Source organism: Buteo buteo, chromosome 10, assembly GCF_964188355.1.
Source record: "Buteo buteo chromosome 10, bButBut1.hap1.1, whole genome shotgun sequence".
Taxonomy (NCBI): domain Eukaryota; kingdom Metazoa; phylum Chordata; class Aves; order Accipitriformes; family Accipitridae; genus Buteo; species Buteo buteo.
The window spans coordinates 5,885,599-5,902,459 of NC_134180.1; the positions used below are offsets into that span (position 1 = coordinate 5,885,599).

The 16,861-nt window shown below is 37.9% G+C and overlaps 1 protein-coding gene across 2 annotated transcripts in view; it reads left to right on the forward strand.

Annotated features, from left to right (window-relative positions):
- ELAVL1 (ELAV like RNA binding protein 1) overlaps positions 1 to 16,626 on the forward strand; it is a 40,925-nt gene extending 24,299 nt beyond the window's left edge. The window contains exons 3-7 of one of the 2 annotated variants that reach the window (XM_075038271.1): positions 4,140 to 4,243; positions 5,076 to 5,229; positions 8,741 to 8,966; positions 13,615 to 13,728; positions 15,049 to 16,626. In XM_075038271.1, the coding sequence (XP_074894372.1) occupies positions 4,140 to 4,243; positions 5,076 to 5,229; positions 8,741 to 8,966; positions 13,615 to 13,728; positions 15,049 to 15,373 (923 nt within the window). In that variant the 3' untranslated portion in view covers positions 15,374 to 16,626. The remainder of the gene's footprint in view (positions 1 to 4,139; positions 4,244 to 5,075; positions 5,230 to 8,740; positions 8,967 to 13,614; positions 13,729 to 15,048) is intronic. The other variant, XM_075038272.1, reaches the window with a different exon arrangement.
- Positions 16,627 to 16,861: the final 235 nt, after the last annotated feature.

A 16,861-nucleotide genomic window follows, 5' to 3' on the forward strand; every position in this document is an offset into this window, starting at 1 on the left:
GGACAGAAAACCAAGTGATGCACAGAAAGAAAATTAGTGCCCTCTTTCATGAAAGAGCTTTTTATCATGGAAACAAAACTAGATTCTTTTTGCTGAAGGAGTATAGTAGTTTGCTTAAAACTAGGTTTTATGGTCACTTTGTTAATTATTCATCCAGATAAGGACCTACTTGTTTCTTTTTTTTAATCTTTGTCTCTTGAGTACATTTGCATTTATGTACATGCAAACTTTTTAAAAGTTTTTTTTAAAGGTTAGTTTAATTACTATCCACTGAAGTAGTTTGAAAACTGTTACAGTACTGCCTTCTTTTGCACAATAGGTTTCTAGCAGGCTCTTAATAACATGATAAAGCAAATAACTTGTCTTCTTGCCTGGGATAAACACTTGACATAAATCATAATGCTGTGTAATTGCCAATTCCTTATATTTTCCAGCATGCCCTAAGAGGAAGGTAGTTTTTACTGTTTAGGAGGAGGGAATAGGGAGTAAAATGTGAAGCAGAGAGCATTCGTGAAGAATGATCAGTCAGGGGAACAGTGGAACATGCATCTTGCAGTGATGGGACTGTTGTGTGTTAGATATCCTGGCCTGTTGGGAGATGGGAACTAGTAACTGAACAGCAGGAGAAGGCTGAGAGTGATGGTATTAAGTATTTAGAGCAAGATAAGTTAATATGTTGTCAGTTTTGTGTGGGTTAGCTTTTTTTTAGCACTTAAGCACTGTAAAGTCATGTTACACTGATGTAATTTAAAGTTCATAAATACAGACTTAAGTGGGAAGGTCTGTATTCTATATTTTTTTTGAGAGAAAGATAGGTAATTGATATTTTATGATGTAGTGGCAGGTAAAAGTTAACAGGACTCTAATTTCTGGGTTTTAGTACAACTTTACTGTCAAATGCCTACAGCAAATATGAGAAAATCTGGTAACTGTTGTAATCCTGTGACTTTTCAGGCCCTTCTTTTTTTAATCTGTGTATGTTTCTGTAAACCCCATTATGTTCCTGTTTTCTCTTTTCCCAGGGTGTTCAAACTCTTTGATAAGGAATAGTCATTGAGCAACCTGTATAAAATTAGAAGTGGAAAAGGTGCAGAATTTTGCTCAGATGAAAACAGTAAAGAAGGCCAAGGGGATATGGTTACTGCTTGTGTGTACTTTGGGGAACACTTTGAAGGGTAAGCGTGTGTAAGCTCAAGGACAGTATTTGCGCAAGAACAAGGGGATACAAAGCATGAAGTCCTGCCTTTAGAAAAGCAGAGTATTGGAGCGGGTTTGTAGAACATGCTTTCAATCAGAGTGCCTGGGACAAAAACCTAACTGCTTTTAATGTGAAGCTTGCTTACCTTTTAGGGAAAGGGAATATGTACAGTTTGTGATTACAGGGACTGGACCTAGATCATGTAGGCCCTTTTGGTGTCCCTGAGACCTATTACTTAGTTTTCGTTTTGTCCTGTATATAAGTAGCTTAATCTTCCTTGTCACTGATCTTGAACAGTGCATAAACATATAACCTGTCTGATGCTTTGCAAGAAAGCTGCTGGATAAGTAATGGTTCCATACCTACTGTGTTCTCTGGAGCTTGTTGCAAGAAAATAGGGAGGGATACTCACTCACACTGGTCATAGGCTGAGCCCCTGTGTTCCATGACTCAGAGTACTGAAGATAGTTTAATGAATTTATATGGTGTAGAATCCTGCTCCTCTTCCCCTGATAGGAGAATATAGTCACCCCCTTCCCAGTGCAGCGTCCACCCAGGGAGTGACAGCCATGACTGCTAGGGCTCAGTGGTTCAAACTTGGAGGGATTAGTCTTGTTGGAGTCTGTTTCCCTGGTTTTTAGGGGCCTATTTCTGTAAACTTTATTACAACCTGTTCAGTAGTTTGCTGGAGTATTCATGTTTATGTGGCTTTCATGGCAGACTGAAAATACTGTAAAGCAGCTGGTACTCTGAGCCTTCAGAGCACATGCTGGCATGCTGTACCTGTGAGGGGTGTCAGATACTTCCTTAAGATGGAAAAAGTCATTGCCTACTGTCTGTGTGGTATTTCTTCCCTCTTCTCTTTGTTTCTTGGTCAGATTCTGGAGAAATAAGCCAGGGTCCAGGTGTTAAACATCTTTCTAACTGTTAAATTGCTCATTTTCTTAATCAGGGGAAAAGAATCTCTGTAGGTGAGTGATTGTGGACTAACCAGATTTGATCTAAATGATTGACCATCTCTGACTAATAAAACAGAAAATGAATGTTATAAAGAAATCAACAAAAACCATGCTGTAGGTACATATAAGATATGTCTGCAAAATCCTGATCGGTGTTATCTGTAGATCTTTAAAGGATAAAGGTGCAGAAGCTGGGGTTTAAGATCTTGCTTTTATTGCATTTATTTGTTTCCTATGTAGAGTTAAATTCTACTTGGCTATCAAAGAATAATTTGCTGTTACAATTGTGCAGAAGCATCTGGCGTCGTGAGATTTTGATCTGTGCTAGTGGAGATGTGTTAACACTAGGCCTGTAAGAGAACAGGATATTGTTCCTGTATGAGGGTTGAACACAAAGGGGATCTGGCTTCTTTAAGACCTTTAGCAGACAGTAAAAATGAACTGGGAGTGTTTATACAAGGAGTGTATTAGGAAACAGGCAATGACATTATTTGGGTTTAGATGAGTTACTGGTCTATTACATTTCACAACAAAGCAGACAAATGCAGAGGATGTGCCAGGGAGTTGTGCCGTTGCAGTTTTTCTGCAGTCAATCTGTCGTGTATGCTGTTAGTAAAAACACTTGGAGGGTTATTTGGAGCTTCCTTCCATCCCTTGTGGCTCTTAAACTCATAGGTCTCAATGCCTTTAGTACACTGGTGATTCTTTTTTCAGTAGATGGAGTTAATCTACAGTGTCTGTTATAGCCCCTTTCTTCAGTTTCTCTGACATTTTGTGCTAGGATAATCATCATTTGACTCTTTTTTTTTTTTTTGAAGGGGGTGTATATTTGGTGATCTGAAATGTCTGGAAAGCATAAGAAAACTTATTTGCCAGCTCAGACTATTGCAGAGCCACACTGGGTGACTTTTAAAAAAGGTCTATATTTCAGAAGATAATCCTGTGCTATAACCATTAGCTGTGTCTTCTAGTGTTCTCAAGCCTAACAACGGAGCTTAGTAATTAACTTAAAAATGGTATATTGTTAAAGTCAAATAGCACATTCTCCTATGTGTGCTTACAGTTTTCTTTAGAAAATCCCACAAATCTGGCTGAGATGAGAGAAGTTGTCTGAAAAGGTGTTATTTTTTATTGAATGGGAGTTGCTTTACTGCACTGAGACAGTCGAAGTATTTTAGTTATTTTTAGGTCTACAGTGATATGAGCCTCTAATTGTTGGGAAATTGCAACCTGAAATGATCTTAGTATGTACTGTTATAATTGATAGTGGAGGCTGGAGATAGAAGTAGAACAAATAAGTATCCAAATAAATATCCTTTGCCTTAAATTTTAAAGAGTTGTATTATTATCAAATTCTTCTTGTAAGAGTTAAGAGTGAACTTACATAAAGTAATAGTACATGAATTGTCTGCATTAAAGATAATTTTTCACTCTTCAGTTTCATCCTGTGTTTGGGAGACTTACTGTTCATTAGCTATATGAATGTATGAAGGATTAAAAACTTTTTTCCCTCTTGCTTCCAGGAGTGAAGGTTGGAATAGCTACACAGAAATGAGTAGCCTGATGATTTCTTACCTAGCAGTTCATCCATTGACACTTTCTCACTTTCTGCTCTTTACCTACAAGAGTTTATACTAATGAACTTTGTTAAATTCTTGCCTTTGTTCCACCCCCATTAAGTTTACAAGACTGCTCAGAGCCGGTATTTTAGTCTTGAATTTCTTACCGTTCGTGAATCATCTGCAGCTGTCTGATGCACGCTGTCCTTGAAGATTGAGAGATCTCCAAAGTGGCAAATGAGAGCTTTGAGTTACTACTTATGATGTATGCCAGCCTTGAGAAACTTCTTTGGCTTATTTAAATATTTGCTGTGTGGATTATGTTTATGTTGAGTTCACTTTTTCTCATTTGTATTTCCTTTAATTTTGATGGTGATAACTTTCTTTTGTTAGGATTAATTTAAAAAATGTTCTTCCATGTAGGACACAGCTTAGGCTATGGCTTTGTGAACTATGTTACTGCAAAAGATGCTGAAAGAGCAATAAACACACTGAATGGCCTCAGACTTCAGTCAAAAACTATCAAGGTAGGATGTCTAGATTTTTTCAGTCTTCTATGAAAATGGCATTCTAATGAACTTCATTCTGATGGTAAGGCTTGTGTGCTCTCCACCTGCAGGAAAGGTAAAATCTGGGAGAAGAGTAGTGAAGTGAGCTGTTAAGCCTCTTGGGTTTTGTAACAGCTTTGTATTAAAAGATTCCCTTCTTTTCGTTCCCACCATTTTTACAGCAGTAGGTGGGATCATTCCAAATTGTTGCCAGGCTTTTGAGCTCACGTACATCTCGGGTAATTTAAAATAGAGATCATCAAGTGTGTTAATGCATATGCACTCCTTCTCCAAAATAACAGCTAGTACTATACGTGTAGGAAATAACACCTGCTTAGGTGTTATTTGTACCTTTCTCTAGTAGCAGAAATTAAGATAGAAAACTGCACTCCAGCTGGTAAAATCTTTTTACGAGGCTTTAAAAAAATATACTGACAGCACAAGTTCTTGGAGTGATCTGTGGTTACTGACAGGTCCAGTATCGGAGTCAGAACTTCAGACAAGGATTCTTCAATGTAGCAAATAAGTTTGTTGGAAGCATCAGTATTAGTCTACTGCTCTCTCTTTATAGCAATGCCACTATATTCTTTGTTGGATAAGTCCAAACTGAATGGAGTTACATAGGAACATGACTTTTCTCTTTTTGTTCTGGCAATTTTCCCCTACCTTCTCCCTGTTTGCTTTTTTGAAGGCCAATAAAAAAATGCATGCATTGTTTAATGGGGAATAAATGAAAGTGACTCATGATAAAATAAATCACTCTTTCCTATTTACACCCTGAACATACTTTTTTTTTTTTTTTCTTTTAAAGGTTTCCTATGCTCGTCCAAGTTCTGAAGTTATCAAGGATGCTAATTTATATATTAGTGGACTACCAAGGTCAATGACACAAAAAGATGTAGAAGATATGTTTTCACGTTTTGGACGCATCATCAACTCACGTGTGCTTGTGGATCAAACTACAGGTGAGTTCTGTTGTATTAGCTTCATAAAACTGTAGTGTATGGCATGTTTGATGTTTTTCCGAGACGGGCGGTTCCTAAACTGAGTTAGACTTTCACAAACTAACCGTGATGTCTGATGTCAACCACTGATATAATTTTAATGGGACATCCTTTTCCAATGATTTTTTTTTTTTAAAACACAGAATGGCTTATACTGCCTCCTTTGCTAGCTTACAGTCTAAACATCGTATCATATTTTATGCTGTTATTGTCAGTTTTACCAGGCTGAGCTGCTGATTTGCCAAAGCTACTCTCTTGCTGTGACACTTGATATTACTGTAGCACACTGTGCTTCTGGGCAATGTTTGTAATCTGGAGTGCTAATGTTACCTTTACTTTACACATATGCAACTATTATCCACAGGTAAATTCCAGGCCATCATTATATATTAAAAAGCAAAACAATAATGTGTTTTGTCTTTTATACCAACTTGGAACTTTCTCACAATTTCTCATATTTTAAAACATTTGAGGTGTTTTACAGTCCTCTGTGGTTACTGCTAACCAAAAGAATGAGCTTAATACACTTAGTACTACCCTCTTAAATTTTCTGAATGTATTTTGTTTGTTAAAAAAAAAAAAAAGAGAGAGGGAAAGAAAAGGGAGAAGTTGCTTAGTTAAGCACTCAGCTCAGGAGAGACCAAAGTTAAGGATTTCCTTTATCATGTTAATTCTGACTTTGTGTTACAATGTGTTTTCACAGAGTTTTAATTTCTTATCTAGTTCTTTCAGACTGTATAACTGAAGAGTATGGCTTATGCTGTAACCTTAGGTGTTCTGTGGGTTTTTTTCCAATAGCCCATATGTCATGTATGAATTTGAAGAGAACTGTTACAAATACACTTTTTCATTGATTATGCATGTGCTATATTAGAATAGAAGATGATCTAATTCTAGCAATTCCAACTTAACATTTATATCAGGTAGTATGTACATTTATACACAGTAGTTAAGCAGCAACTTTCATGCTCTGTGAGGAATCTCCTCTAATTTAGAGGGATTAATCTGACTAAATGCTGAAGTCTACAATGTAAAGTATCCATCAGAGCTAGCTCCTTGCATAGGCATCTGCTTTTAAGTGTTTTGATTTGGTCAGACCGCACTGTAAATGTGATTGTGTAAGAGAAATTGGCAGTGACTAGATGAGATCTGGATACTGACATTGTAGACACTCCAGTGTTGAGCGAGGAAAATCCTATCCTTCCTTTCCTAGAGAGAAGGATTAATTTTGTCCAACTTTGATATCTGTATGGTTCTGTCTCTAGAGCTAGTTATCTAGATGACAGCTATAGGTAGAATCAAGAAAAAGACTTCTAGAGCACATAAAACCTATTAATACAAGTGTCCAAAATAGTCATTCTTCTCTGGCTGCCAGTGGAGTCTGGATAACTAGCGTCTGTCTTTGACAGAGCTATAAAATGAGGTGACAGAAGTCATTCAATTAAAGTCTCTCCAGGAACAATATAGTTTTCATTGAGTGTGCTGAGGCATGATGTTGTCTAATTCAGTGTCAGCTCAGAACATACTGCTTGCTTTCAAATAACCTTACTAATGTATTGCTTGAAGAATGTATTCTGTTTACGTTATAAAGTTGATGCATGCATAGCCTAGGTTTCCTTTCGCCCCAAGAATGTAGCTGTGCCTTGGCTTTAAAACCTGTGTTTTACATCTTGATCTAGTTGCAGTTAGGACAAATTTTAATTTGTACTTTTAGGCATACCTTCTCAGCAGAGGTTGTTCTCTGAGAACAACTTTTGAGCTTTTGAGAATTAAATCTGTTTAAAAATATGCTTTCTACGGTGTTTATATTTTTAAATTAATGTTATGACAGAGCGAGTGAGAAGTACTAAGATGAACAGCATGGAAGTGGAGAAGTAACAGCATGTCAGGCTCTGGGATAGTCCTTGCTGACTTCTGGACGATGCTGCTGTTCTGTGCCTTTCCAGGGTGGGGTGTATGCTTTCTCCTGGGACAGAAAGGCTAATCTCAACGGTAGTGGAGCATATAGTGCTGTCGGCTCTAATTTGATGAGTTGATCTGGTCCAGCCTCCTGTTTTGGAAGTAACCAGCAAGAAATCAAAAAATGGAATAACATCTTCCCAGGATGACTCCTTTCCAGATCACTCTAGGAACACCAGCTGCACACTTGGTGCTAGCCATCTCCTGCTGTTGTTCTGCAGTTCTTTTCTTCAAAAAGTGCAGTGACTTAGGAAATAAGCTTTCTCTGTGTGACTTTGCATACTTAACATGCAGTAAACAAGATGAGTTGTTATTTATGGAAGTTCTCCCAGTGCCCCAAATGAAAATATACCTTTCGTAGATACCATTCTATAGGTAGTTGTAGGGGTTGGATTCCCTTCTACTTGCTTGCTACATGCCCAGGGTTTTGTCATGCTGCATTTCCTTCTGTGAAACACAGGAAATAATGTTCAATTGTTATAAACAATTTGGTGATTTATGATAAGCTTAACTTCTGAAACTGCCTTTGGAGATTGCCCTGTGTAGGTGTAGAGACAACATGAAAGTATTTGATATGGCCCTTTCTGAAACAGAGCTGGTAAAGTCCTAGAATTAGTCTAACCAAATTAGTCTAGCTATAACATCTGCTTTGGAATGAAATTTGAACAAGATATACTCTTTTAGCTTCACTATGATAAACAGTGTTTCCAGACTCTGGTCAAGTAACAGATGAGAAGTCGGGGGAGGAGGTGGCGGGGAAGAGATCTCATAAGGCATAACTTTTACCTTGGTCAGAAGGATAACAGTGTCCAGCGGCTGGGGTCTGGAACTAGAAATAAAATATGCAAATGTTTAACAGCAGTGTAATTGTTTCAGTAGAATTACCAAGAGGTTACTCTTAATCAGTTTTTAATGAATTAAAAATAAGGTACGTGACAGCTAGAAATAATGGACATGAAATAGATGAAATTGTGATCTCTTAATTACAAAGGTTAGAACTTTGTGCCCTTATCTACGAACCAGAGTGTGTTTTCAGTATAGAAAACTGAAAACATTTGCAAAAATCAGTGTCAATTTTGTGTTTGCAGATGCTTTTTAGTGATAAAGTAATTAAAGCCAAGGGGTTTTGTTTCTTTTTAACCAACTGGAATTAATTCTTTTTTCTTTTTTTTTTTGGTGGAATTTATTTAAAATGTTGGGAGGTTTTTTTGTTAATGGAAATGTCAGCTGGTGATGGGTTTCATGATATTCTACCACACTGGATTTTTTTTTTTAAAGTGTTTTAGTCACCGTGGTTGTTATAGCTGAAATGAATGTGTTAATTTGTCTTTTATTTCTTAATTTTGTACTTTTATCCTCTAGCTGCTGAAGAAACATTAGTAAATGTAGAGAACTTGAAAGCTGTGACCATAGAAATATTTAACTTTTTCGTTTTTTGCTTTCAAAGTTATTTTGAGTTTATCCTGAACTTCAATTTTTTTTTTTTATTTTTTTTTATTGGTTTGGTTAAAAGGTTTGTCCAGAGGGGTCGCATTTATCCGGTTTGACAAAAGGTCAGAAGCAGAAGAGGCAATTACAAATTTCAATGGTCACAAACCCCCAGGTTCCTCCGAACCCATTACAGTGAAGTTTGCAGCCAATCCTAACCAGAACAAAAATGTGGCACTGTTATCGCAGCTGTGTCATTCACCAGCTAGACGGTTTGGAGGGCCAGTGCATCACCAGGCGCAAAGATTCAGGTAGGTTAGGAAGAATAATGCATTTAAGGCTGTCCTACTATTCCCGTGTCCGTCTGGGAAACTGTACTCTTGCAGGTGTGCAGTAATACCTTCATTGCAGCATGTGTGAATGAATACCTAGTGCACTATATGTCCTCCACTGTTATGTAAATAAATTGTTGAATTAAAATGTGATTAAAGTAAAATCTTGTAAAATTTATATAAAAGTTAATTATGTAAAGGTACGTACACTACGGTGTCTATTTCCACAATTGAGTGTGTAGTGAGATGATAGAAAGTAGCAGATTCCAGATGGGTATTGGTAGATGCCTGTCTCAACAGATCCCCATTCTGTAGTCCATATATCTGAATGCAGATATCATTTGGCAACTTAATTAAAGCTCTGAACCATTGGTTCCAGCAGGGAGGTGTCACAGTAAAATAAGAAAACCTTATTTCTGATTAAGAGATTCTGTGGGATTTCTGCCTACATCCTGAGCTGTGCAGTGTTCTGTCTTTTCTTGAGTCCTCACAAGTTCAGTAAGATTATTGAGTAATTGCGACACATTATCTGCTTCCAGAACTGTGGAAGATATTATGTATTTTGCCTTTGAGAATTGGCTTGCTTGCTTTGAGTATTAAATGAATTTGAATTGCCTTAGTTGCTTAAAGGAGGGTGTTGATAGTTGGGCTGTGCTCTGGCAAATGCATTATATTTACTTGTCTTGCAGATAAGTGGATTTGTTGTGAAATGTGTTCATGAGAGTTTAAGTAGTGTTTCCCTGTTGAGAATTTACTTTTCTTTTTCTCCTCTGAGGTATACAATTAGCCGGTAAAATTGGACTAAAACCTCATAGCTTTTTGCAGTGCTACTGTTCCAGTATTGCTATGACCTTTCCATAATGCTTTAGTTTAGCATTTTAAGAACAGCTAGGTGTAATGTGTCTCCAATGAGAATTAGTACTTTGTAGTCATCTGCTGTTTTACATTAAGGGTGATTGAACAGGTTGCCTGCCCAAAGAGACTGTGGAGTGTCCATCCTTGGAGATGCTCAAAACCTGGCTGAAAGGGGCCTGAGCAATCTGTTCTAGGTGCCCCTGCTTTGAGTGGGGAGTTTTACTAGAGGATTTCCAGAGGTCCCTGCCCACCTTAATCGTTCTCCAATTCTCTTCAGCTGTAGCCCAGGCAAGTTTAATGCAGGCAGCTCCTCAAACAAGATTTCATCTTCCTGAAGCACTCATCCAGATCTCTGCACCCAAACCTTGTAAGCCACACCAAGGAATGAAATTCTACATTGTTGGCAGTTAGGTGAACTATTAAAAAACTTACACATCTATCTTTTGTGTCAGCCAGGGCTTCAGTGTGTCCAGGTCCTAGTAAAATCTTGAGGCTTATGGCTCATGTTTTCATTCTTAATGCAATCAGACATTTTCATCATCATTCTTCCCTTAAAATTTATAACAGAATTAAGATGCATCAGAATAAGCAGTACAGATAATATTCACATCAATAATTAAGATACCAAATAACTTTAATTCTGTCCTGTAATGATCACTCAGTAACAGTAAAAATGATTAATGTATTTATGTTAATAGTTGCAGGAGGAACTAAATTTTAATGACCAGGTTGTTCATTGTTCTTTTATTGTACCATTAAGAGCAGCATTAATGTTATTTGTGTGCATTTCCTATGTTTCTACAGGCATGGGTTTTCACAAGTTGGGATAAGATGAAAGAAAATGTTCTGTCTCTTTCTGTTCCATTTCTGCTTTTGTGGTAACTATGTCCACTCAAGTTGTCTGCCCAGTGCTCATTTGTCAACATATTTTGGCCAACTTCTGCTCGTAGTTATAGGCTTGCTGATGGAGAAAGAGCTGAAGGTTTTTAGGTACTACAGATTGGCAGAGGTAGTAATAGAGCAATTCTGGGTTAAGCCATGCTGTTATGAATACGCTGTGGAGACAAAATTCACCAGTTAACTTGAAGACAAGAACTCTCCACCTCTCTTGTGTCTTGTCACAGACTTGCAAGAACTTTAACACTTATTAAACACTTATTATAAAACTTCCTTCCCTCAATCACATGTGCACGCATGCTCGTATGTACACGTATGCATAACACACAGACCGTCTCACAGCCCTTATTTTCTTCCCACCTTTGGTGTTAACTGCGAGTTTTTCTAGTGAGTCTTCCTTAAAGGATGCTGAACTTGATGAGTTATATTTATTCATACTGTGGTAAAGATTAGGAACCTTAGCTTGGACTGATGTTTGTTTTGTGTAGTGAACAAAACATGATGAAAGGATAAGCTGCTTCCAAAGAGCTCACAGTCTGTATAAATTACAATTGTGGTCTCTGCTACATAGAGGTTGAATTCTTAAACTGACATTCTGATTACACTTCATCTCGTTCCATCATATCCCTGTAAATCCAGGATTAAGCCTTTAGTATCTCTAATTTGTAATTATTGATTTCCTACAGATATCACTCAGACTCTTTGTTTAATATTCTGTTAATCTTTTGTAGTTCCCATGGTATTTGTGGCTCACATCAGGAACTGGTTTTAATGCCTTGTCCCACTGGAGTGCCGAGTTGGCCTGCTAATTCTGAGACATGGTCCAAAGTGCTCCCTCTCCATCCAGAAGGAATGACACTGTGGCATGGGATTGTGTTTGGAGGACAGATAAAATGCCTGGGGCAAGGGTCACAAGGTGTTGGAGTTTTGAGGTTAGCATGACTTAAAAGAACTATCCATAGATAACATCATCTACAGGTGCTTAGGGAGGATTGAAAAAGCAACGTGGAGGAGACAATATAAAAATAAATACAACAGAAATGAGGACACCAGCAGCAAGTATGATGAGACTGAGATAATTCGAATTACAATATTAATGGAATTTTTTAAAACATTTCCCTGAAACATCTTGGATCTCTGTAGGCTTTAGTGTTGTTTGCCCAAATCAGACAGTCTTTTAGACATCCTTAGTAAGTATACCTAAGACTTCTCTTAACTTTGTGTGGTCAAAAAAATCTTTTCCTGTAGGACAAAGAGGTATTAAGTGTCAGCTACTCTGTGCCTGGCTATGTACGGGCTGTTAGCCCAAGCTAACCAGGTCTTGTGTCCCTCTTGGGCAGGCCTTCAGTCCAGGTTAAGCATAGAGGTTTATCAGATGAGCTAAATCGCAGTAGGAGCCTGCTCTACTCATCACGAGTGCTCTCACTTGTGTCAGATGCTTCCAGATAGATGCAAATCTAAACATAAATATAGCCTTCCACATAAGTCTAACCCTATACCATGTTTACTGTCACTTCTGCAAATTTCTTTTTTGATGGTTGCTTTCTAAGCAGAAACCTTTTGTGAAAGGTTTCTTTTTCATGTGAACTTGCAAAGTATAGCTTCATTTTAGAATCTCATTGGATCTGAGTAAGGTGGCATTTCCTATGGTGGTTTTTTTGAAATGACTTTTCAAGTCTTTTAGGGGTGTTTTTACCCCCCCCCTTTTTTTTTAAATAGACCTGTAACATTTTTGTGAGTCAAAGCAGGAAGAGAGGAGAATCTGTTTGAAAATTAGTGTATCCAGAGAACAGAGGTACTTAATATTTTAAATTAATTTTGCCTGTATGTGCATCTAGATTTGTTGTCTTCCTGTGTTCAACCCCCAGCTGCTCTTCTACAAGTGTTTTCAATCCTTGATGTACTGTTGATTTGGGCTTATGGGCAGAGCCTGAGGCTTTATAGCAAGCGGGTTCAGAGCTGCACTGACTGCTGGAACCAACATCATGCAATTCTGAGCTTAGTGATTTTCTGCTCCCCATACATGTGAGCAGGAACCCCAGACTGGTGATCTGTTGAGATGAAACCTTTCCAGATATTAAGATAAATACATCCTACCAGATCATTACTCAAACGGAAAGAAGCTGCAGAGCTGGAGGTGTCTGTCAGAAAAAGTAAGTGTATAAAGCATGCAAACACAGGAACATTTTTATATAAAAGCAAAATAAGTAGTAGATCTGTCACATAATCATCAGATCACACGAATTAGTGCGTCTCATTTACATTCTGATACTCTTAACTGCTTTTTCAGTTTTACTGTAGTACAAGGATTCCCAAACTTGGATTTGCTTGGGGCTGGCCAACAGTGGCAGCAGCAGTGAGTATGCGCAGCCTGAGCTCAGGTGGTCCACACTGTGCTCTAGAAACACCAGCATCAGGTAGCCAGCTGGTCTGCAGCCTGGCTGAGCCAGGTCACCTCTGGCTGCCTCCAGGCCATCAGCAGCAGCTAGGATGTGATGGAGGGGAAGGGGTCTGTACCACCAAGACTCCACCATCTCTGGGTGCAGGAGGGTCTAATAGCTCAGGTGACCAAGGAAATGAGCTTTCTGAGCAACAGAGGGCCCGGGGTGGGGGAGATGGTGACTGAGTGATTCTTTTGTATGAGTGCATCAACCAAAGTGCCACACTGAACATGAGCTGACTTCCCTGTGTGTATGTGTGTGCTGCTGCAGCTCTGCTCCCCTTCCTTCTGATACACATTGCCTTGAGACCTCCCTTCTATATAAAGACAGCAGCAGCTCTTATCTTTATGCAGGGCAAGAAAAAGTCAGTGGGGAAGTGTTTGGCACTTAATGCAGTGTTCACTGCCCAGACATCCGTTCCCTGTTTTCTCCAGGTCAGCAGAGAATCAGGAACTGCCACCGCCATGTTCTTGGCAGAGAGCAGCACGTGTACCGCTTTTAAGTGGTTTGCATATCACCAGTGGTACACCACAGTTTGGGAACCCCTGGTATAGTATAATTATATTTCTACAATCACGTGACCTCACATTTTTAAATAATACATAAGCACAAGGGATCAAATGGATTTTTTTTACCTTAACTTTCACATTTCCTGACCTTTGAGTGCTTAGCTGTGCAACTGTAATATTGCATTAAAATATTTTGAAGCTTTGAATTTCTAGGATGGAGACCAGAAATAGAATAAAGGGGAATTAGAGATGTGGGTTCCAGGACAAAAGAAAATAATACAAAGCAAGATATAAAAAGGAGAGTTTTTTTCCTTTTTGTTATGCATAAATACTGCTGGGGTACTATGCAGGAGGCAGGGTTTAGGAAGAGTGAGTAGGTGACTTACGACTTCACTGAACGATATTTTTTAAGTTTTCCTAGTATGAAGTTGGTGTAAAATTAATAAGAAGAAAACAATACATGCATACTGAAATTGTAAGACAATGTACTTAACTGTGGTTTGCTATTTTGATGTTTGAAAGCTACTGCAGTTAGAATATCTGCATAACTGGTATTAAAGAATAAAAACCTGAGATTTAAATTCTGTAGCTAGAAATGTGGCGCTTCCCAGCTAATGAGAATTGACTGAGGAAGTGCTAATATTTTCTTAGCTGCCTTATAGCTATGAGTATGCATGATTGCAGCTTATTGAGTAGCCTGTTTGTACTGGAAGAGTTGGCCTGCACCTGCTGCCTTATGGTGGAAAAAGGAGTAGGTTTTGTTCTGTTCCACAAAAAAAGAAATTTAAATTAATGCACACAATCTCTACTCCAAAAAACAAATCACACCCTCCCTTCCCTGCCCCAGCAAAACCCAAAGAAACCCTTTGACTTAAGAGTTCCCAACATGCTATTTTAGAGGCAACAAAAGGAGGATATGAGATGCAAACTCCTTGAATGAAATAAGTGGGAGATGCCTGAGGGTGGCTTGAAGCAAGCTGGGGCCTCTAGGGAGGTGTTGCCTGTTACCCGCACTCGAGCAATTCTGCACTGATGCCACGGAGCATTCTTAACAGCCTAGCTGAATTTCAAAGATCCATCCAGGTCCCTTGTGAAGGTGATCACGTTATCTTGCCTTGCAACTGTTTTGTTGCCTACCTATTTCTAAGGATAGTTCCCTATTGATAAAGTAGTTGGAATACTTAACTTTTTTTTTTCCTGGCAGCTGTCAATTTTATTGTCAATTTGAATGGGGAAACGTTTTTCTGGCGGTTTTGATGTCCATGTAGAAAATATTCATTCTCAGTTGCTTCCCATTCAAGTTAATTTGCTTAATTGAATTGAACTTTTACATGAAATATTGTGCTTTTTATTTGCTAGGTTCTCTCCTATGGGTGTAGATCACATGAGTGGGCTTTCTGGTGTAAATGTTCCAGGAAACGCATCTTCTGGCTGGTGTATCTTCATCTACAACCTTGGTCAAGATGCTGATGAGGGAATCCTCTGGCAGATGTTTGGCCCCTTTGGTGCGGTTACCAATGTGAAAGTTATTCGAGATTTCAACACCAACAAGTGCAAAGGTTTTGGTTTTGTGACCATGACAAACTATGAAGAAGCTGCAATGGCCATAGCAAGTCTTAATGGCTACCGCCTGGGGGACAAAATCTTACAGGTTTCCTTCAAAACCAACAAGTCCCACAAATAACTTGCTCGTGCTTTTTGTATGGAATAGATAATTGAGTGACAGAAGTTGAAACATTTTTGTTAGTGTAAAACTCATTTTGCGCCAATTTTCACAAGTGTTTGTCTTAGTCTAAATGAGAAGTGAAAAAGGTTTTATATTCTGGGATGCAACTGACATGTTCAAATGTTTGAAATCCCACAATGTTAGACCAATTTTAAGTTCCTTTAAGTTATTTCATTTAAAACATGTTAAAAATCCCCTGAAATCTTAAGTAGATTGCATTAACTAGACCCTCTGGATGGTGGTAAAATTGAAGCATGCTTTCACTTATGAGACTAACATTTGTTCCATTGAATGTTGTCTGCAAAAACTGGAATTTTCTGAAAAATATCAGGCTGAATTAATTAATTTTCTTGTTTTTATGTTGTTGTTTTTCCTACCCATTCCCCTGACCTTATATACACCAGACTTGGGAGTATGGAAGAAAAGTTGAGAAATACTAATGTTTTAGTTGACAGTAAATTGTTTGATCAATTAATATTCATTACTACATATATAGTTGAGGATTAGGCTTTTTAAAGTCAAGGTCTTGTAAGTAGTAGCATGCCAGCATAACTTTTAACACCATTGATGAGGTAAGTTGCACACCGAGCAGTGGCCAAGCTGTCAAATTCAAAGGTTTTAGAAACATTACTTTTAAAGCCCACTTTCTAATAGGAATGGACCAAAGAGTTTCAAAGAAACTCTGGGAAGATTTCAGAGTCAAAATGAAACTCCAAAAAGAGAGTGTGAATATATGTTGCTACTTTATCAAACTGAATCTCTTCTGTCCAAATATTTAATGCATGGTGCACTACTTACTGGTACATTATAATGCAGCAAGATACTTACTCATTTTCAAAGATCATTATAGTTTGAATTCCTTTGGTAGTTCTATTTTGTAAAGAAAAAACAGTTATAAACATTTGAGCATTGTATTTCTCGCATCCCTTCTAATGAGTGCTAGATTTTTCTATTTTAATAGGATTTTGTTTTGACAACTAGCTTTACTTATTGAACACTCAGCAGAAAAGTACTTACTACTTGCAAGTTAGATATTAACAAAAAAACCCTTTGATTTGTAGATTTAAAGATTAATCCCCCAAGTTTTCTGCAGACTGCCTTGAAACTTTGAGTTGTTCTGTTTCTGTTAATTTTCTTTTGCTTTTTTGTGTTTTTTGTTTGTTTTTACTTTTGCATTTAAGAACATTAAATTTGATTTTGTTTTGCTCAAATTTTGTTTTGTTTTTTATTTTCTGTTATTTTTTTGCTAAGTATTGCACAAAGTGTCCAGCTTTCAAAGAGTGTTGTTTTAAAGAACTGTAGTTCCTCTTTAAGAGTCATAAGTTACTCCTTTGACAGATGCGTAGAAGAAAAAGGGGTGTGAAACGAGCACTACAATAAATATGTCACATAGAAACTGTGTGCCACAGACTGATGTAACCCTGCAGGTGTTCTTTGGTAGGAAAC